Consider the following 24383-nt stretch of genomic DNA (forward strand, 5'->3'; position numbering starts at 1 on the left):
ATTATTGTGTATATGTTTGCAGATTTCGATTATGTGTATTTGACCTGTGTTATATGATACGGAGTTTTCTTAGCGGAAATTAGAAAAAAGTCATTCATTTATGATTTTAGAGAATAGATGCCCATGTCCAATTTTAATATTAAACGATTGTGGTATCACTGGTTGCAGTATGCTACAAAATCTAAAACGCCTCTAATAGCCATCGCTCAAAATGTAATCAAAAGGATTATTATTTTACCCAGAGTGGACCACGATCACTCTGCATCCATCACCATAAAATCTTCATCAATATCATCGTCAAATTCCTCGCGAACAACACCACCATTCTGGCCACCATTCATCTGCATCTGATGCACATTGGCAAGCTCTTCCCTCCATGCTCTATCCTCCTCCACCTTTTGCTTCTCCTTGTGACGCTCCAGGTCGGCCATGCTCCAGGTGGAAATCCCTTCCTGATCCCTGGATTTGAAAGGCTGGGCCATCGTGCGCAGGAAGTTTTTCGCAGTTGCGACAGACATATCTGTACTGAGATTTGTTTCGCTCTCCAGCATGGCCTGACTGATCCACTTGGGGAGCTGTGTGCGCTTCTTCTGGAATCGACGGTCTGCCAGAACCATGACTCCGTAGTCGTCTTTGCCACGCAGGACACGACCCAGACACTGTGCGGCGTGTCTCATGGCGTCGAAAGAGAGGAAGTCGTTCTCTCGGATACGGTAGTTTTCGCGGAGGAACTCCAGACGTGCCTTTAAGATGCGAGATTCGGTGTATTGGAATGGCACGCCGATGCACAGGACCGCACGTCCGTAGTGGTGGTCAAAGTCAATTCCTTCTGAGACCTTTCCTCGGGCGACACAGAGAAGGATAGCGCCACGGCCGTTGCAACAAGCTGTTCGGTAGGTCTCCAAAGCGAGAGAAGACTCCTGGGCATCAGGAGTTTCGACGAGGATCAGCTTGTAGTTCCATATCGAATCCAGAATACCCATTCCTTGCCACATGCTGATGATCGACTCCATGTAGAGGTAAGACGGGAAGAAGACGACGATTCCATCGGGAGTAATGCGAGAGAACTCGAGTAGAAGATTTCCGTAGTTGCGCACAACACCTGGATCATTGCGTATTTGGAATGACGATGAAATCTGTGCTTGATCGGATCCACGGGTGACAACCATGGGGAGGAAAGACCGCCTTGCAAGGGTCATGCTGTATGATTCTTGCATAACGGTATCGAACCCTAGCATCTTAGGGTACATCTCAAGGGGAGATAAGGTTCCAGAAGTGATAATGACGGAGCTGAAGCGTTCAAATACTGGCTTTATCGCAATGGCGGCATCTAAACAAGTGAAGTGCAATATCGGGTTTGGAACGGTGGCTGCTTCAGATTCAAATGGCTCAAGGATCAGAAGAAACCCTTTGTCATAAGTCGCAACCAAAGTCGCAAATGTCGCGACTTCTTGGAGAGGCTGGTAATCTTCTATATTGATGAGCTCCAGCGTCCGTACCAGCGAAGTAAGTCGTTCGGCGCAAAACCGCAAAGGCTTCCGCTCGATGAAAGTCAAGTCCTTGACATGAGTTAAAAATGAAGGCGGTGTTTCGGATATCGTGTGAGTGACTTTCATTCGCGTTTTGAGGTATTCGATGAACCGTCTAAGGAAGGCGACAAAATGTTCTGCTCGTCGTATGTTTCCTGGCACGGCTTCTTTGAGCAGATCATCCGGAAGAACAGGGTTGGAAATGAACTGTTCTTCTTCCCTTGCCTGTTCTGCTTCCCTTAGACCTTCCACAAGCTTTGAATATTCATTTTGAAGTTTTTCTGCATCCGAGCTCTTCATATCCTGTATCTTTCGTTCTAAGTTGTTAGCACCTCTTGTAGCTTTGCGCAGCGAATCCTCTGTTATGTCAATACTGAGCGATTCGATGCAGACGTTGTCGATATTGTGGGCTTCGTCAAAGACTACGATGCAGTCTTTGGAGAGTTCTCTGGATACTCGTTCGGCGATCTTGGGGTCGAGAAGGTAGTGGTAGGAATAGATGATAACGTTACAGTATGGCATCTAGTAAGACAATCGTGTCAGAAACATAAGTGAGAACGAACGTCGAGGTTCTGGGACAATTTACCATGCGCCGTGCCGAGAAGTAGGGGCATTGCTTGTGCTCCTCTCCGTATCTTAGAAGTCCGTCCAAGGTGAATACGCCAGGCGGAACGAGGTTGTGCGGCTCGAGGAGATCTAGGTTCTAAAAACAAGCGCGAATCAGTAAGAATATCAGAAATGAAGTATCGACACGTACGTACCTCATGATATGTGCAAAGATCGACGTCTTCTCCCTTCTCTTTCTTATCCTTCACGAACCCTGCCGTCAAGCTCCTGCACCTCGCATCGACAACTGTACCACTTTTCTCCCTTTTGACTGACGGATGTAGACACAAATTTTTTCGACTCGTCAACCCCAAAGCTCGAAAGTCTTCCGTGTATCCTAGTTGCTGGGCACGGAATTCCATCAACGCTTTCAGCTCGCTCAAGGCTTTCTCGATCTCGGACATGGTTCGAGAGCAATAGATCAGTTTTCGATGCTCCGGACCATGTTGCTGGTAGGCGATAATCAACGAAAGCAGGGAAACAGTCTTCCCTGTGCCCGAAGGCATCTCCAACACACAGTGACCCCCGGCATCGAGGGTCTTTTTGAGATCGCACATGTAGGCATATTGTTCGGGGTATATACGAGGGTAAGGGAACAGCACGGGAAGGTCACTGATGGAAGATAGGACAGTTAGCGGCTGTTGGGCACCTTTCGCAGTAGTTTCTCAGGACAGATACTCACTCGATGAAGAATTTCATGGTGGCCGGTGGACGAAGATCGTCGACAGAAGCAGCCAAAGCTCTCACTTTCTCAAGCCGCGGCGAGATCGCGTCGGCCTTTTCCACTTTGGGCGATCCGATGACACCAGCCCACGTGACCGCTATCGATAACTAATCCAGCAGTCGTCCCCGCCGCCTTGGAATGAGATACAATCCAGAAAGACACCAAATCAGGTCTGAGCAGAGTTATTTGGAGGTGAAAAACTACTCGTCTAACTGCTTAGAGAGGACCGGCTAGCTGCACGCCATTTCCGCGCTTCTTTTCGCCCATTCCCGTCGATCTTTTTACGCATAACTCATTACTCCAACTCCCCCACATTATGAGCAAAAAGTTCAAGTCACAAGCTTCGAGCAGTCGTGCTGCAGCCAGTACATTTGGATCCTTTGGTGGATTCTCGTCTACATCTGGTGCAGGAAGAGAGCCGTCTTCCCTAACATATGTGGCCGAACCGCCGGATCTTTCGCGGATATCGGAGCCGCAACTGGCAATTGCATTCAAGAACTTTCTGAAGAAAGATGAAGTCACAAGAACAAAGTCGTTAGATGACTTGAATGACTACATATCCTCTGTGGAAGCGCGTAGTGGGACACTGGATGATGGTTTCCTAGAGGCATGGGTATGTATACACCTTGTGACACACAAACTAGAACGGCCTAGTGACACTGTTTCTGCAGATCAAAATCTACCCGCGGGCATCGATTGACCTTGCTCGTAGGGCGAGACAACTATCTCATGCGATTCAGGGTACCGTAGCCTCTCTTGTGGGGAAGCGAATTGCTCGCTATTTACCCAAGGTGATTGGGGCATGGATCGCGGGACTCTATGACAATGATAGACCAGTTCAGCGATCTGCTGTAGAGTCATTCACGCGAGTGTTCATAACGGACGAGAAGAGACTTGGTGTATGGAAGATCTATCAAAGCTCGATTCTTGAGTTTGTAGACGACGTCATTCTCCAACAAACTCCTCAGACGTTGAGTGATGAGCGGACCGTGAAACCGGACGACGCTCAAGCAAAATATGCTCGTGTGGCAGCAACAGCAATCTTGTTATTAAACCGCATCATAGGTCAGTCACGACGCTCCGGAGACAGAAATTTGCGTATATTCTGACTCGAGATTTGTTTAGGGAACACACCGCATGAGGAACTTGAAAAAGATCTTCCTGCAATTGGAATTCTGCTCAGTAGCAAGTCATTGTGGTCACTGTGCTCCAACGAAGACCCATTTGTTCGTCGCTCTCTTTATGCTCTTCTTCGGTCAGCTGTTGCGAAAATCCCCGAAGAACTTGACTGGAGAATCATAAGTGCGGCCGTGATTGGGAAATCCTTGTCTATAGCGCAAATTGGAGCTTCAACAGAGTTGTCTGAATCGTTGTTACAAATAACATCCGCAAGACCTCAGTTATGGACAGAAGATTACGCCGGGAAAACTTCACCCACAAAAAGGTTACTCCAGTACATCCAGAAGGGATCCCAGGGTGGACAAAGCTCTTTCTGGTCGAACCTTTATCAGTTACTGCAAGCCACCCCGTTGAAGACACTCGCAGACATCCGCCCAGAGACCACCACTGAAAACGGCATTGGGCTATCAAGCGCCATTGCCCTAATGGAAGCATTTCAGGAGGGGTTGAGTTCCAGAGAAGAGCCTCGACAGAACCAAGCAGCAGGGTGGAAATCGTACATCGACACCGGGATATGGCTGGCGAAAATCATCCCAGAAGCCGAAAGAACAACACTCGTTCAAGAAAGGTTGTCTCCAATATTGGTGCAACATGTAAAAGCCGACCCGGGCCAGTCTCGATGGTCATTACCTCCTCAGTTGGCCCAATCCGTTTGTGCCGATTACATTGTTACCTTGGCCAAGGACGGTTATGAAAATGAATTACACCTTTTGTGGACGGGACTATCAGACAGCCTGCTTGAATCGGTCAAATTATCTTCTCCTGAGCAGTCGAAGGATTTCCAAGCATCGCAAGACACGATTTGCACCCAAGTCCAGCGTCTTCTTGGCTTGGAATCTGCAGCACTCATGCGGGTATCAGCCACAGAATACGAAACCGGAGTCTCTAAGGTCTTCGAAACCACGACCCTGCCAGTCCTTGACAGTTGCTTGCAGGTCCTACGGACTCGAAATGGTAAGCCATATGGAGCTGCTGCGGTGGTCGAAGAATCAGTCCGACATATTCCGCAGATTGCTCGACACTCAAAGGAACTCTTGAAGTTTGTTCAAGATGACGCACCGGAACTATTGTTCTCGCCTTCCGCTGATCGTATAATCACCATTATCTTGTCTTGTCGCTCTTGGCATGGATATGGTTCTAGTTTCGAGAAGATTATCGAGCAAGTGATCCAGCTCGAGCCCGAGCAGTCGAACGCACTTGTTCTCCAGAGGCTGTTGGCAACTCTTGACTTCAAGGAGATTGGTGACAAGTCTGGATTGAACTTGTTGGTCATGCGGGCACTAGACAGAGCTTGCAAGGGCAGTGGTTCTCACTGGCCAATTGTTATCGCGGTTCTTCAGAATCCCACTTCGCATGGCGAATTGACGGACTCTATTTTCTTGTCCATGATCGATTCATTGTCCGCTGAAGACAGAGTGGTTGATACCTTGCATGGGCTTTCCCAGATCGCTACGTCCATCCCAGCTGCCATAATTAAATTCCAGAGTGGAGCGAATGGCTCTAAACTGGCCGGCAAACTTCTCTTCCTTTCGGAATCTGGTGACGAAGAAGTAGGAGATCTTGCTGAGTCTTTGACCAATACATTGAAGGAGAATGTGGTGGGCGAGACAAGTAACAAATCGAATATCGAAATCCTCCAACACAATTTCGATCACGTTAACGAAGAATCACTTTCGTGGGTGCCTTCCTTCTAAAAAGACAAAGACATATTTGCTAACTGCCCACAGAATCGAGTCCTTGCTGAGCATCGCGGAGGAATTGCTGCAAAACCTAACACCCGAGGAAGCAAGCCAGACGACAAAGAGCGTATTTCCTTCAGCCCAATCCTGGGAGAAGGCTTTGGGACCATTCCTTCAGCTACCGCCTCGGTCATCGACTGCTATAACAAATCCCATTGGGGCCACAGTGCATCTCATCGATCGTGAGCTATCCGAGACCTTCTGGGAACAGTACAATAGCATCTCGCGTGATGCTAGTCATTGTTCTGCTGCATTCCGTCTATCCTATTTTGCAACAAAAATTTTGTCTTCGTTTGCAGTTACTGAACATCTCGGCGCGGAAGAGATTGAGGCGTTGTTCAACAACCTACCCTTGGCTATACAGCTTGTTGAAGACGACCTGAGCATTGAGAAATGCAACGGCATAACCGGGATCCAACTGGCAGAGCAACGAGAGGAATACTTGAAGATTGTAAAGGAAGGCAGGAAAGTGATCTACGAGTGGGTACAGTCGAGCAGTCAGATCGGTGGTGAGACAGTTTCATCCAGATTAATCGCATCCTGGATAAGAAAATTGAACAATCTTGACGGTAACTCACCGGTGAGCTACCGGATCGGCGAGGCATTTGTGAAGGTCATGGCCGGCGCAGACTCGTCGAAGACAAGCAAATCGCCGGAAGACGTCACTCAGCTGTGCAGGGACACAAGAACTGCAAATGTCATTCGTTCAGCTGCTTGGATGAGGATTCTAAGGCAAAGTGTGGTATCCAACCCTGCTGGAACACGACTGTGCAATGAACTCGTTGCCGACTCTACGGGGTTCAAGGTTGAAGATGAACGGAAGGATGGTGAGTAGCTATAGGAACCCTGAAAAAGTCATTACATCTGCTAACGTATCATAGGTCTTCGAAAATTGGCACTACTTAACCTTCTCTTCGCAGAGGAGCAAAGCGTGGCTTCGTCCATTCCAACCCAACGATTGGTCTTCCTAGTCAAGCATCTCGTCTCATGCCTCCAGTCCGAGATCAAGTCCCAGGGTCTCAAAGCGGAGATTATGCGGACTTTGACCTTCGTCCTCCCATGTCTTAACGAGATTTATGGTTCGCATTGGGAAGATAGCATGGAGATCTTAAGCTCGACCTGGCGAGAGACAGGTGGTGGCGATGAGGGTCTGCCGGTGCTAGAGGCCTCGTACAGACTCTTTGCATGCTTGAAGTCGATAGTGGACGATGAGGAGAGCAATGACGATGTGAAGGATGCTTGGTCGGATCGCAAGACGACTCTCTTTAATGATTTGACATCCACGCTCAGAAAATTTGGTAAGTACCAAAATCCCGGTCTGCTTCCTTTTCCCTGACTGACTTGGTGAATAATAGACTCCTCAACCACTTTCCATAAACCTCGTGATGTGACCGTTGAGCTTCTATGCAGTTTGCTCAACACTATCCCAATCAAGAGCCTGGAAGATGTGAACAAGATATTCCCTCTTTTGACTGCCCAGAGTCGGGCTGTCCAACGTGCTGCCTACATTGTGCTTCATCGGTACATTCCAGAGGTTCAAGAGCAGGTGTCGTTTGATGTCGCGCTGTCCAAGTCCACCGCCAAACTTCCCCTCGAGCTACTATCTTTGCTTTTGGAAGCCCCAACGATGGAATCGATCAATACTTCCGATGGGGAGGATAAGATGTGGACTGGAATCCGGTCCTATCTGCTCAGCTGGAAGGTGGTATTTGACCACTTCACCAACGCGGTATGTTTCCTCATCTATGTATAATCAATAACTACATGTGCTAATATCAACAACAGTCCTTTGCTCTGCAAGAAAATTATGTCACGAACATCAAGGAAAATGACGGTCTTATTCCGCTGCTTGAATTCATCTTCGACTTCCTTCAGCAGTCACATGGAAAAATTGTCGATGCTTCCAAATTCGACATTCGCACATTCGAACCTGACCAGGCCGAGACTGCGGAAAAAGAAACACAATGGCTTCTAATCCATCTGTACTTCTTGTGCTTGAGGCACCTGGCCAACATGACCAAGAACTGGTGGATTGATGCCAAGAAGCGCATCAAGGGGCCAATGGAAGCCTGGACAGAGAAATGCATTTCTCCCTTGATTATTGAAGACTCTCTCCGCGGCGTCTCCGACTGGGTCTCGACACAAGACCCCAACGAGGAGCGAGCATTGGCCGTCAAGATTTCCCCCAAGACAGCAGAGATCATCGCTAGCATCGAAGTCGACGAGGAATCACCACCAGTCGCAATCTCCCTCTCTTTGCCTCCCGCCTATCCCCTCCAGCCCGCACTAGTCGTGAGCCGGAGTCGCGTCCTGGTCGACGAAAGGAAGTGGAAGGGCTGGCTGCTCACGATCCAAGGAGTCATCATGTTTGCCAACGGCAACCTGGAGGATGGACTGATGGCGTTCCGACGAAACGTACAGGGAGCCCTGAAGGGACAGAGCGAGTGTGCGATCTGTTACTCGGTCATCTCGACGGATATGCAGACACCGAACAAGCGGTGCGCTACTTGCAAGAACACCTTCCACTCTGTTTGTCTGTTCCGGTGGTTCAAGAGCAGCAACCAGAGCACCTGCCCGCTGTGTCGGAACAACTTTGTTTATGTATAAAAGCGTTGTTGGACAGTGGTTTAGTTTATGTATATCAATGTATTGCTAGACTTGTGTAGCTAGATAGATAAGAGAATCAACAATTCAGGGCGACCTCTTATGTCACCGCTGCGGGGAAAGGTCTCCCCTCACAAAATTCCCCACGAACACCTCCCACATTCCTAAGATAAACACACACCCCTTCTAAAATGTCCGCCCCTCAAATCCCCAACCTCAACAGCCTCCGACGCAGAGAAGGTCCAGGTCGCCTCCGATCTCGCGGCGGCGGGGTTGGCCCCGACGCATCATCAGCCTCCAAAGACCGCGTGGTGCAAAACACAGATAACGACGCCAGTGTGTCGCGGTTGAGCGCAGTGCGATTGGGATATATCGAGGATCGGTTTGCGCAGCCATTGACACCTGCTGGATTAGAGACAAGGAGGTTTCCTATTATCAATCGAGGTGTGTGCGTGGTTCTGCGGATGAGTGTGAAGTGGGATGGCAGTTGGCTAATCGAGATTGGTTTTGGATAGGAACGTACGTTCGAACGACTGCGATTGATCGTCTTGTTTCTCGGTTTGTCGAGTCGCATACGGAACAGCATACGAAGAAACAGATTATTTCGCTGGGAGCAGGCACAGATACGCGTGTTTTCCGATTGTTTTCTTCGACAACACCGCGCTCCGATGTGATTTACCATGAGATCGACTTCCAAGTCAACACGGCAGCCAAGATCAAGGCTATCCGCTCATCACCCGCTCTACAGGGCGCATTGAAAAATGACTCTAGCCCCGGGGTATCAAACGACATAAAGATCTCAGACACAGGAGACGCACTCCATTCACCCCGCTATCACATCCACCCCCTCGACCTACGCTCATTATCCAAGTCCACACCAGACCCAATCCCCACGCTTCAAGATGTCGACCCAACCCTCCCAACCCTCCTAATCTCCGAATGCTGCCTCATCTACCTCCCCCCCGACCAAGCAGACTCTGTCGTTCACCACTTCACGACCACCATCTTCCCACCAACCACATCATTGGGCCTAATCATCTACGAACCCATCCGTCCCGACGACCCCTTCGGCCGGATAATGGTATCCAACCTCGCGACGCGGGGTATCCATCTGCAAACGCTGAATAAGTACGCTAGTTTGGATGCGCAGCGGAGGAGGCTAAGAGAGCAGGGGTTCGAGGGGGGCCAGGCGGCTGCTGATATTGATTTTATATGGGAGAGCTGGGTGAGTGAGGGGGAGAAGGAGAGGGTTGCGGGTTTGGAGATGTTGGATGAGATTGAGGAGTGGAGGTTGTTGGCGGGGCATTATTGTGTTGCTTGGGGGTGGAGGGGGGATGATTTTGATTGTTGGAGGGATGTTCAAGGACAGAAGTAGCGCTGAGCTGGACTGTATATTGACGGATGTACGGATGTATTCCGGACGTGTACTTCGTAGGATAGAGGCCTTAGCGGAAGTACAAAGGACTAGTCTCGGTAGAATCGCATCGGATACGGCGCATAGATCCGCGTTCAAAGTTCGGTGGTCAATAGAACCCAGACCATCAAGGATCCGAATACCCGGAATTCTCGAAGGATTTAATTGCGATAAGCCCGCTAATATAACCCACTCCTACTACTGGTACCAACTCACGGAACCATCAAGTTCCTCGCGCTTCACGCGCCGGGCCCGATCCGCTACTAGTCCTCCATGCAGCTCCCTTCGCCTTTGCATTCTCCAAAGCCTTACGACGCCAATACTTCCTCCTCTTAAGCGCACGAACCAGCACGTCCTCGGAAACTGCCAGCGCAAACTCCTGAATGACCCTATGATAGGGCAGGCTATGATTTTCCTCGGAGGCCGTGTATCACACGATTTACGATTATCCCATCGTCCTTTTCACCGGATAATTGGAATAGTCTCCCGCGGGCCTTCCGGGGCGTGAGTTTTCGGTTTATGCAGGTGCATTCGACTTGGCTGTGGGTTACGTCGCTATTTGTTGGTAGGAGTAGCTTGCGTCGTCTCGGGTAAGGCGATCAGAGTTCTGGCGTGGGGGAGTTGATGGTGCCTTGGGCATGGTGTAGGGATTTATGCTATACATAGTAGACAAGTGGTTGATAGAGGCGGTCGATGAGGAGAGCAAACAGTCTAGTTGTCCGTATGCATGCTGGGTAGGCGGTAGCAAGATCCCTGTCTGTTCTGTTAGTTTAATGATCCAATCCTACCCGGCTATACGAACTGCGCATTGCCGTGATGCTCGAGTTATGCTTCGAGTCACATCCGATTCAGTCCATACAAACCCGTCCGTGCATCGCTGACCCCTATTCCGTAGTTTCTTTCACTCACCGTTAAACCAAAAGTAAGCAATCCACGTGATAGTAGTAAACAACACCATCAACAACAACACTGACAGCTCCATGATAGGAGGCATCTCCCATTGGCCTGTCGGAGATTAGCCTCACAAACCCTATGAATCGGCAATGTCTCCGCGAAACCCCATTGGCAGACCCCTGGATTAGCGTATTATAGCCTGCCAATGGTGTGGCGGGGAATCATGGATAGGGCAATTTAGCCTCATGATTAGCCCGATTAGGAAATTCGTTATTCGAGGTTAGGTCCTGTTTGGGTTAAGGTGGTTTTGTAGGTGGGCTGGTCCCTTTTTTCTTTAATTTCTTGTGCTTGTTTTTATATTGCTCCTTCGGCGTTTCTTCTCTCTTTTTCTTCTGTCGTCTTTTAAGTCTTTGGTCTTTGCGGTTGTTGTTGTTGTGCTTTTTTACTGACCTTAGTCTTTCGTTCGTTGCGATTTGGTTGATCACGGTCGATCCCATCTGCCCATCCTCATAGCCTAAGATAAAAAGACCGAAACGAGTATATTTACCGAAAATCGCAAATCCCACCATGAGATTCGAGATGACATCCTCGCGCGCATTCGCGCTCCTCTGTCTCCTCGCCGGCGCCGAAGCAGCCCATCACAACCATCATGCACACGACCGCATCCACAGCGACGGCAAGGTGAAGGAGTCGCTTGTCAAGAAGTCCGGAAAATGCAAATTTCCCTCCGACGCCGGGTTGGTCGCCGTCACACCGGGCGCTGTCAATGAGGGCTGGGCTATGAGTCCGGATGAGTCGTGTACTCCGGGCAATTACTGCCCGTACGCTTGTCCTCCGGGTCAGATGTCTATGCAATGGGACCCTAAGGCCACCTCGTACTCTTATCCGATGTCGATGGTGGGTTGCAATCTGCATATGGGAGTAAAGCGAGAGCTAACAGGCATAGAATGGCGGTCTCTATTGCGATGAGGACGGAGAGATCCAGAAGCCATTCCCTGACAGGCCTTACTGTCAAGACGGAACTGGTGCCGTGAGTGTCCAAAACAAGTGCAGATCGCCAGTCTCCTTCTGCCAAACAGTGCTTCCCGGAAATGAGGCCATGTTGATCCCGACCTTGGTCAACGAGTTGGCCACTCTTGCTGTCCCAGACCCCGACTACTGGTGTGAAACCTCTGCTCAGTAAGTTTGTCTTTGCCATTGTACCTCGACAATCGAATACTAACAGCGGTCAGCTTCTATATCAACCCACCAGGCGTGCAATCCGAAATCGCTTGTTCCTGGGGCACTTCATCCAACCCATACGGCAACTGGTCTCCTTACGTGGTTGGCGCCAACACCGACAAAGACGATCGTACCTTTGTCAAGCTTGGCTGGAACCCAATCTACCTCGAGCCCGCTACACCTTTCCGTGACATCGTCCCTGACTTCGGTGCTGAGATTCAATGTGAAGGCGACAACTGTGAAGGACTTCCCTGCAAGATCGACCCGAGCAGCAACGGCGTTAATGAAATCACCGGTGAAACTACCACGGATGGTGCCGGAGGTGGCTCCTTCTGTGTGGTGACCGTTCCCAAGGGCGAAAAGGCCAACATTGTCGTTTGGGAGAAGGATTTCATTGGCGATGACGATGATACCTCGTCGTCCACCACGGTGGCTATTCCGACAAGCACTTCCAGTTCGACTTCCAGCACCAGCACCAGCACCAGCACCAGCTCTTCGTCGTCAACCACCAGCTCGACTGCCTCCACCACCACGCAGCAATCGGCAAGCAACACGTCCTTCTTAAGTCTGGATCTGGGTATCTCGATTGGTATGTCGACCAGCGTCCGCTCCACATCGGCTAGTTATACATATGAGCCCCATGTTTTTATCGAGTCGGAAACGGCTGCAGCTGTATCTGCAACGCCTGCCGTACAGACAGCCAGTCCTACTCCTTCAGCGACCCAGGACAGCACCGATGACAGTGATAGCGGTGCCGCCACGACCACTGTTTCGCTGTTTGCTATGATTTTGGGTGTTTGCGCTGCTGTCTTGCAGCTGTAAAGTCCTTCCTCCAGAGGGTCACTCATTCTCTTCTCCATATTGTCACATTGTCCATTCTTGACTTTCCTTGACGATTAACGTATCCGCACGTTGACGACTTTTGTTTTGCTTCGATTAACTTCGTTATATACCTTTTTGTTATTCTTTTCTTCTTCAGCAGCTTTTTGCTTGACAGCATTCTTGGATGATTCATTGACTTGAGGATTTGATTTGATTTGATTCTTCGGCCAGATGGCTTTTTTGCCCCTTTTTTTTTTTTTTTTTTTTTTTTTTTTTTTTTTTTTTTTTTTTTTTTTTTTTTTTTTTTAATTTTTTTTTGGATAATTTTAATGTTTATATTTTAAGAGAGTGAAGTTGCGTATATAAAATAGAGAGTGAAGTTATGAATGCGATGATGTCTAGAGTTGGTTTCCTAAAAGGTCACTTGACCGGTCTAGCCCGAGTAGTTTCCCCGCCTCCTTTGCTCTGGTCTTTGCGACAACACTAACAACAACACCGAATACACTATCATATTCTACGCTGCAGGCAGGTCAAAATGCCTCCATCCGTGCAGACTGTAAGTCCATTACAATCCCTCACTACAAGAGCACCACCCACCCACCTATACCAACCTATCTACCCCGCACCCCATCCCTCTTAATCCCCAGACCAAAAACCAGCCCAAACAAACCCAACTAACCACTCTGAAACACAACAGACAAAACTAATCTCCTCCCTCCGCCTCCTAGTCCCACGCCTCCGCCTCCTCCAAAAAAAAGACACCGCGTTCTCAAAAGTCCAGCGCCGCGAACTCGCCCAACTCCTCGAAGAAGGCCGCGACGCCTCCGCGCGCATCCGCGTCGAAAATGTCATTTCCACAGATACAGCCGTCGAGGTGATGGAGATAGTGGAGCTTTATTGTGAGTTGTTGCTGGCGAGGGCGAATGTGTTGGATCAGGTTGCGTTTGGGGAGAAGGGGGTTAGGGCGAGGAGTCGGGCGAGGGAGGAGAAGGTTAGGAGTGAGGTTGGGAAGAGGCAGGGTGCTGATGCTGGATCTGCGGCGAAGGATACCAAAAGCAGTGGTTCGAATTCGAGAGGTCTTTTTGGGTTCCCGTTTTTCGGTGGTGGGCAGCAGAAACAGAAATCTGAGGATGCGCAGCCCAGCTCAGAATTTACCAAAGATGAAGACCTCAGCCCGGAGGAGCTGTGTTATATTGACCCCGCCATCGACGAAGCCGCCGCAGTCGTCTTCTACGCCTGGCCTCGCTTCCCGCACGATGTTCGCGAACTAAACATCGTCCGGACCATGCTCGCAGACCGCTACGGGAAGGACTTTATGGCGCTAGCGCAGGAGAATAAAGTCGAGCACGTGAAAGTACCGGAACGAGTCGCGAAGAGTCTACGGGTGCGGCCGCCGACACAGGACTTGGTCGAGTTATATCTAAAGGAGATTGCAAAGGCGTATGGCATTTCATGGGGTGAAGAGCAGCAACAGGAGGATTTGGGAAACGCACCTGAATTCGTGGATGATCGGCCATCAACACCACACGACCAACAATCAGACGGAGAAAACGGAGACAACCCCGAAGAAAAAACAAGACGCGCCTCCGATACCAACGAACTGAACAAAGCTACCCCGCCGCGACGACCCGTCCAGTCTGGTAAAAGTCCCGTCAGTGTTGCGCCTCCGGGTCCGAGGACTGATAACCTCAATCCCCGTGTCAAGGTGCCAGATCCTTCATCCTCGGGGGATTCTAACAATACGGCGAGCAAGAGTACACCAGACACTAGCAGTGCGGACAATGACCCCAATCGTATACCGGAGGTGGATGAGTTGAGTCGTCGGTTTGCGGAGTTGAGGCGAAAACCCTAGATGCGAGCACGAACATGAGATAAATATCTAGCATTAGCATCTATTTTAATACCCTGATGATTGAGCATTGGAATAAATGGTATTGTACTAAGTGCATCCCAACCAAACTGATCAAGATACACTGCCTCTATACTCTTCCTGTCTGTCATATCATGCATAATAAACAAAGCAACAAAAGAAAAGCAACAGCAAATATATGCAACATGAGAAAGAAAAAGGCAAAGTAAAACACAAGCTAAAAAAGAGAAAGCGAGGAAATATAAATATAGTACATCAAACAGAGATGGTATCAAAGAAATCCAAAATAGAAAGCAAAAAGGGACAAAACAAAACAGAAGAGATGCGAAGCGAAGCGATGCGAAGCAATGCATACCCCCTTATAACTTTTTTTCAGGATATGTCCAGCCAAACCTGGAACAATACAATACAGCCTGCGGAATGTTGTCAGACCAAGATCGGTATCTGGGCTCGGTTTCGCCCATATATACAAGTTATGCATAGTCGATGAATCAAACCGAAGTCGAAAGGAATCGGAAGAGGTCGAGAAAGAAGCAAACGGGAAGAAAAGGAAGAGATCACTGCATCTGCATATCCTCCTCTTCCCCAGGAAGCAGAATCTCATGCCCAGACCCCTCATAAACGAAAATCGCAGCAACACACCCAAACACCGAAACCAGCGCAATCAACCACCAAGCAAAACCCACCGTCCCAATCTCCAATCCATACCCATACCAACTCCCCGAGAAAATCGGCCCGAGGGTCCGGAACGCGGAAGAAACAGACTGCCCGATACCATGTATCGTGCCCAGGACGGACGGGTGCGGGGAGCAGTTGTTGAGTAGGATGATGGAGGTTGGGAGGGTAAAGGTTCGGGCTGTGACTTGCAGGAAAAGGACGACGATGATGGAGAACCAGACCCAGATGCCGTTGGCTTGGTCTGGGGGTGGGGTTGAGGAGGGGGCGAGGGCGATGTAGGGTGCGAAGGCGTAGGCGAGGGGGAAGAGAGAGAGGAAGTATTGGTAGCTTTTCGCTGTTCCTAGACGGCCGTTGATGGTGGGGTAGATGGTGAATTGGAGGAGCATTCCGATGATACCTAAGATGGCTGTTGCGAATCCAACGCTTTGGGGAAGCATTCCGAGACCGCCGGTGAAGATGAACGGCAGCTTCTGGGCCAGACTGGCGGGGTCGTTCGGGTCGTAGCGCGGGGTAGAGAGGAAGAGAAGCCAGAGGTTGTTAAAAGCACTGTCGTTATTAGCAAGGTTCTTACACCGAAAAGAGAACTGAGAACTCACCCCATCTGAAAGTCAAAAAAGGCCTGCGCAAAAAGCGTACAGAGCACATTCTTGGTCCAAATACTCCGGAAAGACAGCACGCGGGCCGGCCGCGCGGGTTTGGCCTTTTCTTCCATCTCGTAGCTTTCTGTGCGGTCCAATGGGCGGTTCAACAGCGGGCCTTCTTCGTCGTAATCGCGGAAGGGAAGTCGAGAGTATAGCGGAGACGAGGATGGAACGACCATCTTGACGACACGGGAGAAAAGTCGCATGGCAAAGACACCCAAGCCAGGCTTGCCTTTGCAGGCTTCCAGTGTCTCTTCAAAGCCCATGGCAACAAAACCCGCGCACAACGACAGGAAAATGGTATTGACCAACATGGGCAAAGCGTAGGGGTAAGTGACCAGCCATTGAACACCGGACTGGCCACCAAACGACGAATTCGGGCCGAACAGTGCAGGATAACTCGTGACGGGATCAGAGAGCATACCACCCATGACTGTCAATTAGCAACCAGTCAGCATATCGAACCCAATGCCAGAAGATGAGGGGAAAGAAACCTACCCGGCCCAAACAATGAAGCAATATTAAACCCAATGGGCAGAATCAAAAACGCCCTAGAATGATACTTCTTCTCCTTAACATTCTCCGCAATGGACGTCCTAATAATCCCCACAGTCCCATTAATCGCACCCCCAAACGACCGCCAAAACACCGCCTGCGCAAAAGACGTCGAAAACGCGACCCCCAAACACGAAACCGCAGTCCCCAGCAACCCAACAAGCAGCACGAATTTCCGTCCTCCCCACTCCGCATCCGCAACTCGACCCCATGGGATCGCCGTCGCGAACTGCGCAGCCGTAAACGCACCCTGCAGAATACCCGCTTGCGTGGAAACATCCGAGTCTGAAAGATCCTGGTCGAACGATTTGAGCTGGTAGAACATGTACGCCTGCAACGAGGCGATCTGTAGGAAATCGAACACGCGACACAGACCCAGAATCGCGAGCTGCTTTTTCCTCGGCAGCGACATCCACGTCACAGGCCCGGGACGCGCAGTCGACGATACCGGCGGGGGGGCCGAAACAAACGAGTGTGAATGAGGACCGGAGGGGTGTAACGGCGACGCCGCAGCTGAAGTCGACGGGTGCGGTTCAAGGACGGGCAATTCCTGCTGGCCCTGGCTCTGGGAGCGTCGACGGGCATGGCCCTTCCAATCCATTGAGGTATTTCTCAGTGCCATAGTCTCGTCTGCGTCGTAGTTGTAGTCGTTGTCCGCGTCGGAATCGTTACCACTGCCACCACCTCTCTCGGAGACACTAGCGAGCGAGTAGTTTGATTCGCGGCGACGGCGTTGCTGCGTGGTGGAAGACCCGGCGGTGGACTCGAAGGTAGTGGAGAACTCGCCTACGGCAGGGGAGAGGATATCGCGACCAGTCGACCAGGAAGTATTGCGTGAATGGCGGGCATTCCGGTCCCGGTTTACGTGAAGTTGAGAATTGGCAGCAGGAGTGGTAGGTAGAGGGGAGACGAGAGGAGAGGATAGTCGGCGGTTGGTGGTGGTGCCGGAAACGGAGATGCGAGGCATGCCGACGTCATGTATATACTGTGGTATATGAGAGAAAAAGAGAGAAAGAAAATGACAAGAAAAGATAAGAGCCTGAGCGTTGCGTTTGGGTTACTTTTTTTTACAACTGACTTTTACTCCGTACAGAGTATGTACAACTTTACTCCGTGCTCTGCACACGATAACTCGGAGTTATCTTCGTTGGATCGGCGCAGCTGGGCTTGCGACGCCTCCCCACTCATCACTGTGCCGGTTGATATGCCTCTTTAGTGTCCATGTCCTATCCTGTCCTGTGCTATCTCTACATAGCTATATTTCAACTGTACGCATATGAGTAGCTCAGACTACGTATCATGTCTGTATCATTTAAATAGTAGCCTGGATGATCACGGGACTGTTCTAGTATGGTATAGTATTACTGACCATACTGTACCGCTTGGTACCGGTAATTTCCAGCCATAGGCCCCTGTCCATGTGGAGATGTGGGTGGTGGGGGGTGGTGGATCGTAATGACTCGGCAGTGGCTGGGCGTATGGTACTGTAATCATGTGACTTATAGTACAAATATAGATTCATACAACAAAGTGTACAAGGACAAGTATAGAACAGATTATCTACAGTATATATACAGACAAGAAAAAGAAACAAGGGTATCATCACCTCTCCCGTCGCTCGCGCTCCTGCAATGGCAGGTAGTCATCCTCCGTCCACCGCTGCCACCACCGCCGCTCTCCCGTCTCTGACGGCTTCGGCTCGTCCTCCGACATGTCATCCAGAGTGTCCATCGAATCGCGCCTATCCCGGTACGTCTGATCCCGCCGTTGCGGACAACGACAGCAGCTGACGATCACCTGCACTGCCACGGCTGCAATAAGCACAACCACGGCTCCAACGGCCCAATTGGTATAATCTGCGAATGTTAATTTCAATCCTAATAACCTCAGAGAAACGGAAAGATGGAGGACAAAACATACCGTATACACTACCAGAAGCGGTATCAGAAGAAGAAGTCTCTTCGGGCTGCCCACCAGATACCCCATAATCAAACAACTTCTCTGGATTATCCGGGTCAACCCAGGGCACTGTGTTGACGCCCATGGGCGGAATCAGCGGCCTGGTATTTGTATCATCTTGGAAGCCGTAACCCAGTGCGTTGCCGCAGTCTTTCTCGGAGCAGTAACTCTGCAACTCCGGTGAGGGCACGAATGTGAACGTGTTGGGGGACTTGCCCAACAACTTCCCCTGCCCGTCTACTGCTTCCGCATGGGTCCAAGGGTAGAAGTTCACGTCGGTGTAAGCAGTCTCAAACCCCGCTTTGGGTATTTCGTCGAGCAAGGTATAAGGACCCGTGGCGTTCATGGAGCCGTAGAAGCGCCAGAATTTGACGCGGGTGGCGCCGTTCCAACTGACATACTGTGTCATTGGGGAGTATGGTTCTGTAGATCTGGAATAGGACCATAGAGCTGGAACGTCTATTGGGTTAGCGTCCCATTCGAATTTTTGAGCACGGTAGTTCATGAATCCTGGATCCTGGGAGAGGAAGGCCCAGAAAACGAGGTTGCCCTCTACATCGTGCTCGGATACGTATGCGTTGTTGCCCCAGCCCATGAATACATGGCTGTTGTTCAGGACTTGCATATTGCCCTGGCTGGAACTGAGCATGCTCTTGCCTGGAGGCATGTAGTCTCGCAGCTGGGTGGCCGTCATGTCCACATGGTCGATGAGGATGAGCATGCCCGACGAGTACTGATGGGTCTGGTTGAAGCCATTGTACCCATTGTTGTAGAGCGACAAGTATGTATGTGTCGCATTCTCAGACAACCAGCGCGCATCGTGCTGTTGCGAGAAACTAAAGTTGATGTTGGTGAACGACGGATACTGGCCGTGCAGCTGCCAGATGATCGAACCGTCCTTGCCGGAGAGCTTGTAAATCGCAGACGTATGGCGCGACGAGATCAAATAATCACCATCCTCATTCTTGTCAATCGAGTTGATATGAAAGTAATCCCATGGCGCAAACGGGCTCAGCCCAGTACCTGAAGTATCCGTATGATCAGGATAAGTGTAACTGAGCGACGGATCAACATGGTCGAGAGAGCGCCATTCGAACAACAACTTGCCAGTCTCAACATCAATCTCCTGGAAGACGCTCTCCATAATCCAACCAACACCCTGCCGCACGTTCCAAGGACTCATGTCGAATTGACGCTGCTGGTAGACGGTCATCAGGGCAGATTTTCCATTGTTGATCAATTTGAACTCATGCATGTCGCTTGATGCCATGCCACCACCAGGCTGTACCGAGCGCACGATGCGATACTGGTTATCCATGATAACGCCATGGCCGCGACAGTATCCTTTCTGCTGGTTTCCCTGGAAAAAGCAGAGGTGATCTTCTCCTTTGTATCGACAGACGTGTAACCCGTGAGCGTTTCCAGGACCTGAATTACCCCAACCACTCCATACTAGGTTCTATTCCTCATCAGTGTCGTCCTCCTCAGCTATAGAGAGAAAGCCAGACATACCCCATAACTATCATAAAGATATGGCCCCGGACTATAAGCCTGCTGGTACGGCCCAACAAAAATAAACCCAGGGCTAAGCTTTCTCGGATCGCTAACCTCGACGGTGAACGTTGGAGCGAAGAGATCGGGTCTCTATTAGAATAAATAAAGCACAATTAGCAAGACTGCCACATCAATCACGTCAACGATAAGGAATGCGGAGGGAAAATCGCCTAGGCAGTGATCATTACCGATTTGAAGGATGAGACTTCCTCTGCGACCGCTGTACAACAAACGAGCAAGAATGCAACCAAGAGAGGCAAAAGTCCCCCGGCAAGAAAGCTGAAGGCGAACATGGAGGCCCATTACTTGAGAACGAGGGAATTGAGTGGATTGAAGGGGAGGAAATGCAATTGAGGGAGTAAGAATACTACTACTACCTACCCCCTGGTGGCAGTGGCAGTATAGAGTAGATCTGGAGGGAGGGAGAGAAGAGCAACGATCAGCAACAGGAGAGGAAATGGCTAAAATAAGACAAGTCCAGACAGCGGTTATTCATCCAATCGGTGTCTGTTTTCATTTCTAAAGGTCTACGTATTCAGGCATAAAGTACTATGGAGTACAGAGTACGGAGTACCTATGGAGGAGCCATGCGAGAGGATACCCTATTCGGAGATGTGTATTTCAGGGGAGCACTTTAGTACTTAGTTACCACTACTGCTTAGTCCTACTGAAGATCAACTTCTCAAACACTGTCCGACTGACCATTATTGAGTGTTCTACTCTCCTACGTACAGTCTTCTCTTCATACACTCTGTCCTCATAAGGTGAAACAAGTGAAACGAACGGATTCTACCAACGTTCTCGAAGAACTCGTGGGTGGGCATCCGTGCATTACATACAGATACACCATCGATACACATACAGCATACAGATCCTTCAGGAGACAAGGTTGGTATAAGCCACTGAACCACGTTCTCCAGTATCTTTAACGTCTGGATGCCCATCCATATCCACGAGTACTCTGATAGAACCAGAGAACAAATCAACACAGCCATCCTGTACAGATATTGATACTATGTACTCCGCACAGTACTAATCAAGCCACGTCACGCCCATATCAATGGCCAGACTCTCCCCACACAAAAGTGGAAACTGTCATTCACCGGATACACTCCATTGGCTCGGAGCATCAGTATTTACCCGCCGTTTTCTTTTAGTGCTGCTTTTCTTCTTTCCCCTGACGATGCAGAGTTGTGGATCTTGGCAGGGAAATACGTAGGCGGAGGCGTCTACAACGACTTTTCTTTCCGCTGACTTAGCCACAGTCAACGTGTTCATGATTGTACTCTGTATGTGCTCCGAGGTCTGTTTAGACTACTGTATGTACGACGGCGTAATGCTTGATTTGATGCGTGAAAGCAGATAAGAATCTTACGACAGTCTAAAGTGCATAACTGTGCATTACTTATACACCCGCCTCGGCTAACAGGTTATCTCCGAGGTATGCATTGGCTGAGAATACCAAGAGAAAACAGGGATTTCATAGCAAATAAGAAGAATGCATTTTGTCGTTCACTCCATGAGCGCCCAGGCAACAGTAATTACATATCCAAACTGATCCCAAGCAAAAAGTTCTCTGTACAAGAAAGATAAACAAAAATAAATGACCCCAATTGGCCATCGCCCAGATTATACGTATATGGTAGTCGCAGTCCCAAAAAAAGCAATGTGGCAAGATATCCAAGAAATGTAGCAAAACAGCCACCACTGATAGCAACGCCCGCGCATACTACCAATGAGTGGCAATGAGGTCAATACCCCGTCAACCTCTCAGCGGGCAAAGCGCTTGAAGGCCATAGTGGCAGCCAACCCAGTGGCCAAGATGGTACCGCCCATGGTGAACGCCTGCAGAGCAGCGTTCATCATCTGGCGCCTGTTACGGCCGCGGCAGCGCTTGAAGAAGTCGGCCATGTCGTTGCCACGGGGGAACTGGGTGTCGGGCATCTCCTCCCCGAGGAATTCGCACAGCGGGCCATAGCCGTCGCCAATCTGGTATTCGAGCAGACGCTCGGGAGGCACCATACTGCGGATCTGAGCGACGTGGTCCTCGTAGACCTGCTTGCCCTTGTTGGGGAAGTCGCCGCGGAAGAAGGTTTGGAAGAACTTGCTCAGCATGGGGTAGTACATGCCAGCAGCCCAGCTGAAGTTGGAAACGAAGCTGTGTTCCCAGTCGGAGACACGCCACCAGACGGTCTTCATAACAGAACTGTACTCAATTAGCATCCATCATTTGACTAGAATGGTAAATGGTAAACATACGCATGCCACGAGTCCACATCACGGGTAGTCAGGATAACCTTGGCGTTGGGGTACGCCTCGATAAGCTCCTTAGCAAAGGCACAAGCAGGCCAGTCACAGACAGCCTAGTACAGTTAGCTCAAGATCAACCATTTCCAAAGATATCCAATATCACCTACCTGGCAGTCACCCAAAAGCTGATCCCATTCCTTGCGACCAAATTCACCAACACCATCGTACTTGGCAAGAAGAGCATCGTGCCACATCAAGCAGTCCGGAGGGTTCTCCATGCTCGCAGACATCATGTGGTAACACTTGAGGTATCCCAAGCGCTCAAGGGCAATCCGCAGCGAAGCCGTTCCTGTGCGTCCCACACCGAGAGCGAGCACCTTCATGGGCACCGTCCGGTGACACTGTCTTCGGTCGATGCATGTGTCGTTGGTGAAGACATCGGTGATAGGTTGCGGGGCGAGGTTGTCGGAGTAGGTCAAAGACATAGTGACGGCGTTGAGATCGTAATCAGATTATGGTATTAAGTATAAGATCTGAAGGCGTTGTGTATAGTCGGTAATAACGAAGGTGTGTCGCGCAAAGCAGCGATGGGATGGACTAGTATGGAAGAGATAGAAAGGGGAAGATAAAGTAGAGAATAAAACGAAAGAGAAAAGAGTTCAGGAGGTGCTCAAGCCGTTTGGGAATGTTCTTTTTAAAGTCCGTCACCCTGAGAATAGAACAAGAGAGAGCAGATCAAAAAAAAAGATACATTATCGTAAACCCCGTTTTTAGATAAGTTGGGGGCAGCGGGTCTTGCAGAGAACCAGAACGGCTTCGAAGTGTAATGTTGTAATTTTTCTTTTGCCCCTTCTAGACCCGCGCTAAATTGTAAAGTTACATACGTATTGGTTGGCCCCCAGTGGTTGACGGTGGCGAGTGTTACTCGCCCTTTGCTCGGCTCCTGGTCTTGGCTCCCACGATGCTGATGCCTGAGGATGCATAGAAGAGAACAATACTTGTAGGTACAACACTGTACAAGTGCTCTAGTACAAGTATTGTGCTGTGCTGTAAGTCTATTCTGCGCAAATGTAGCCAAAACACACACAGGCACAGATAAACAAACCACAACGTCACGAGCTGACGCACCCACGGATAACCGCTGATTGTCAGGGGGGCACAGAAGAAGCAGTGTTCTTTTTTTTTTTAAAAAAAAACTGACTTGTAATCTGATTGGTCGGAACAATTCAAGATTGAAACTCCACATGTACCGACTGAGGCATTCAATCGATTACAGAGTATGTACCTGTACTGTATGGTAAATACGCCAAGTACATAGTGCTCTCTGTGCTCTCTGTAGTTGTCCCGCCGCCCTACCGGGCAGGGGAGGAAATGCCAAGACCAACGCCGCGTATAACACGGACGCTCTCAATCAGGCTCGACTCCACGAAACGATCGTCCCTCCCCGTGATTGGATGCGGGGATATAAAGGTCGACGCGTACACTCTCAATCCGGTAAAGTGTGAAACGGGAGGTTAACCTCCACCTATCCCCGGTCGATAGTCTGTGTGAAGAAAGTTTAGGGGCATTCTGGAACAATGCGCTGCGGTGGCGGATGTATCGGAGTTGCATTGTGTTGTGTTCTCGATTTTGAGGCGCAGGATCGTACGTGTCTGTAGGTTGACGTTGGCGATAAAGCCATACGTATCAATCCTCATCATCATAATTTGCGTGCTGTTTCTGTTTTTAATCAATCAACCGTTCTGGACATCTGCTTGGCCCAAGGTACTTCCTCGGCTTGGTACCGTAAAAGTGGCACGGAGAGGACCCATCCGGAAGTCGATGGTTGGGCTCGACTTGGAATAGAGTCTCCCGAGTCATTTCTGAGCTTCATTTCAGATTGACCTGCCAAGAAGAGCAGAGGGGAAATGGAAACTGAACTCGTGTCAAGATTCCTCCAATGGGAGCAACATTGTCAATCATTCAGTTCACCAGCCACCATTCTCGGTTCTTGTGGTATTGTAGACAATCAGTCCAGCAAATCCAGCCATGATGATATCAGAAGGCCAGTGTGGTCCGTCCACGATACCCCTGCCCATACAAAGTACTTGTAGCGACAGGCGGTAACAGCGTCCGAGTTCCCATGGCTCCCGTCAGTTCCACCA

The 24383-nt window shown here is 49.9% G+C and overlaps 8 protein-coding genes across 8 annotated transcripts; 4 read left to right on the plus strand and 4 right to left on the minus strand.

Annotated features, from left to right (window-relative positions):
• Nucleotides 1-254: 254 nt before the first annotated feature.
• On the minus strand, nucleotides 255-2834 carry ASPGLDRAFT_63716 (TFIIH/NER complex ATP-dependent 5'-3' DNA helicase subunit RAD3; the record flags this gene model as incomplete). Its single annotated transcript, XM_022548701.1, has 4 exons — nucleotides 255-2051; nucleotides 2116-2232; nucleotides 2291-2747; nucleotides 2818-2834. The coding sequence occupies 4 exons, from the start codon at nucleotides 2832-2834 to the stop codon at nucleotides 255-257; spliced, it is 2388 nt and encodes a 795-aa protein (XP_022404239.1).
• A 341-nt stretch (nucleotides 2835-3175) lies between these two features.
• ASPGLDRAFT_63717 (ubiquitin-protein ligase RKR1) lies at nucleotides 3176-8384 on the plus strand (the record flags this gene model as incomplete). The annotated part of the gene is made up of 7 exons (XM_022548702.1): nucleotides 3176-3472; nucleotides 3531-3924; nucleotides 3985-5713; nucleotides 5766-6604; nucleotides 6659-7075; nucleotides 7133-7506; nucleotides 7563-8384. 7 exons carry the CDS (start codon nucleotides 3176-3178, stop codon nucleotides 8382-8384), a joined length of 4872 nt encoding a protein of 1623 aa, XP_022404240.1.
• On the plus strand, nucleotides 8163-10102 carry ppm1 (protein C-terminal leucine carboxyl O-methyltransferase ppm1). The gene is made up of 2 exons (XM_022550585.1): nucleotides 8163-8825; nucleotides 8897-10102. The coding sequence occupies exons 1-2, from the start codon at nucleotides 8573-8575 to the stop codon at nucleotides 9754-9756; spliced, it is 1113 nt and encodes a 370-aa protein (XP_022404241.1). The 5' UTR covers nucleotides 8163-8572; the 3' UTR covers nucleotides 9757-10102.
• Nucleotides 10103-11292: 1190 nt separating this feature from the next.
• Nucleotides 11293-12360, plus strand: ASPGLDRAFT_100888 (SUN domain-containing protein; the record flags this gene model as incomplete). The annotated part of the gene is made up of 3 exons (XM_022539406.1): nucleotides 11293-11586; nucleotides 11636-11868; nucleotides 11922-12360. Coding segments are annotated over 3 exons (966 nt in total), but the record flags the coding sequence as incomplete, so codon positions are not given.
• Nucleotides 12361-13226: 866 nt separating this feature from the next.
• Nucleotides 13227-14796, plus strand: ASPGLDRAFT_163828 (DUF292 domain protein). Its single transcript, XM_022542558.1, has 2 exons — nucleotides 13227-13288; nucleotides 13430-14796. The coding sequence occupies exons 1-2, from the start codon at nucleotides 13268-13270 to the stop codon at nucleotides 14582-14584; spliced, it is 1176 nt and encodes a 391-aa protein (XP_022404243.1). The 5' UTR covers nucleotides 13227-13267; the 3' UTR covers nucleotides 14585-14796.
• A 363-nt stretch (nucleotides 14797-15159) lies between these two features.
• Nucleotides 15160-20282, minus strand: ASPGLDRAFT_63721 (uncharacterized protein; the record flags this gene model as incomplete). The annotated part of the gene is made up of 8 exons (XM_022548703.1): nucleotides 15160-15826; nucleotides 15877-16354; nucleotides 16420-17461; nucleotides 17846-17849; nucleotides 18134-18332; nucleotides 18397-19821; nucleotides 19956-20079; nucleotides 20178-20282. 8 exons carry the CDS (start codon nucleotides 20280-20282, stop codon nucleotides 15160-15162), a joined length of 4044 nt encoding a protein of 1347 aa, XP_022404244.1.
• Nucleotides 20283-21557: 1275 nt separating this feature from the next.
• Nucleotides 21558-22913, minus strand: ASPGLDRAFT_965511 (sulfotransferase family protein). Its single transcript, XM_022550589.1, has 3 exons — nucleotides 22407-22913; nucleotides 22249-22352; nucleotides 21558-22195 (listed from the first exon to the last, which is right to left on the minus strand). The coding sequence occupies exons 1-3, from the start codon at nucleotides 22722-22724 to the stop codon at nucleotides 21760-21762; spliced, it is 858 nt and encodes a 285-aa protein (XP_022404245.1). The 5' UTR covers nucleotides 22725-22913; the 3' UTR covers nucleotides 21558-21759.
• ASPGLDRAFT_965299 (uncharacterized protein) lies at nucleotides 22849-23923 on the minus strand. Its single transcript, XM_022550588.1, has one exon. It carries the CDS (start codon nucleotides 23483-23485, stop codon nucleotides 22934-22936), a length of 552 nt encoding a protein of 183 aa, XP_022404246.1. The 5' UTR covers nucleotides 23486-23923; the 3' UTR covers nucleotides 22849-22933.
• Nucleotides 23924-24383: the final 460 nt, after the last annotated feature.

This window comes from Aspergillus glaucus (genome assembly GCF_001890805.1).
Source record: "Aspergillus glaucus CBS 516.65 unplaced genomic scaffold ASPGLscaffold_3, whole genome shotgun sequence".
Taxonomy (NCBI): Eukaryota; Fungi; Ascomycota; class Eurotiomycetes; order Eurotiales; family Aspergillaceae; genus Aspergillus; species Aspergillus glaucus.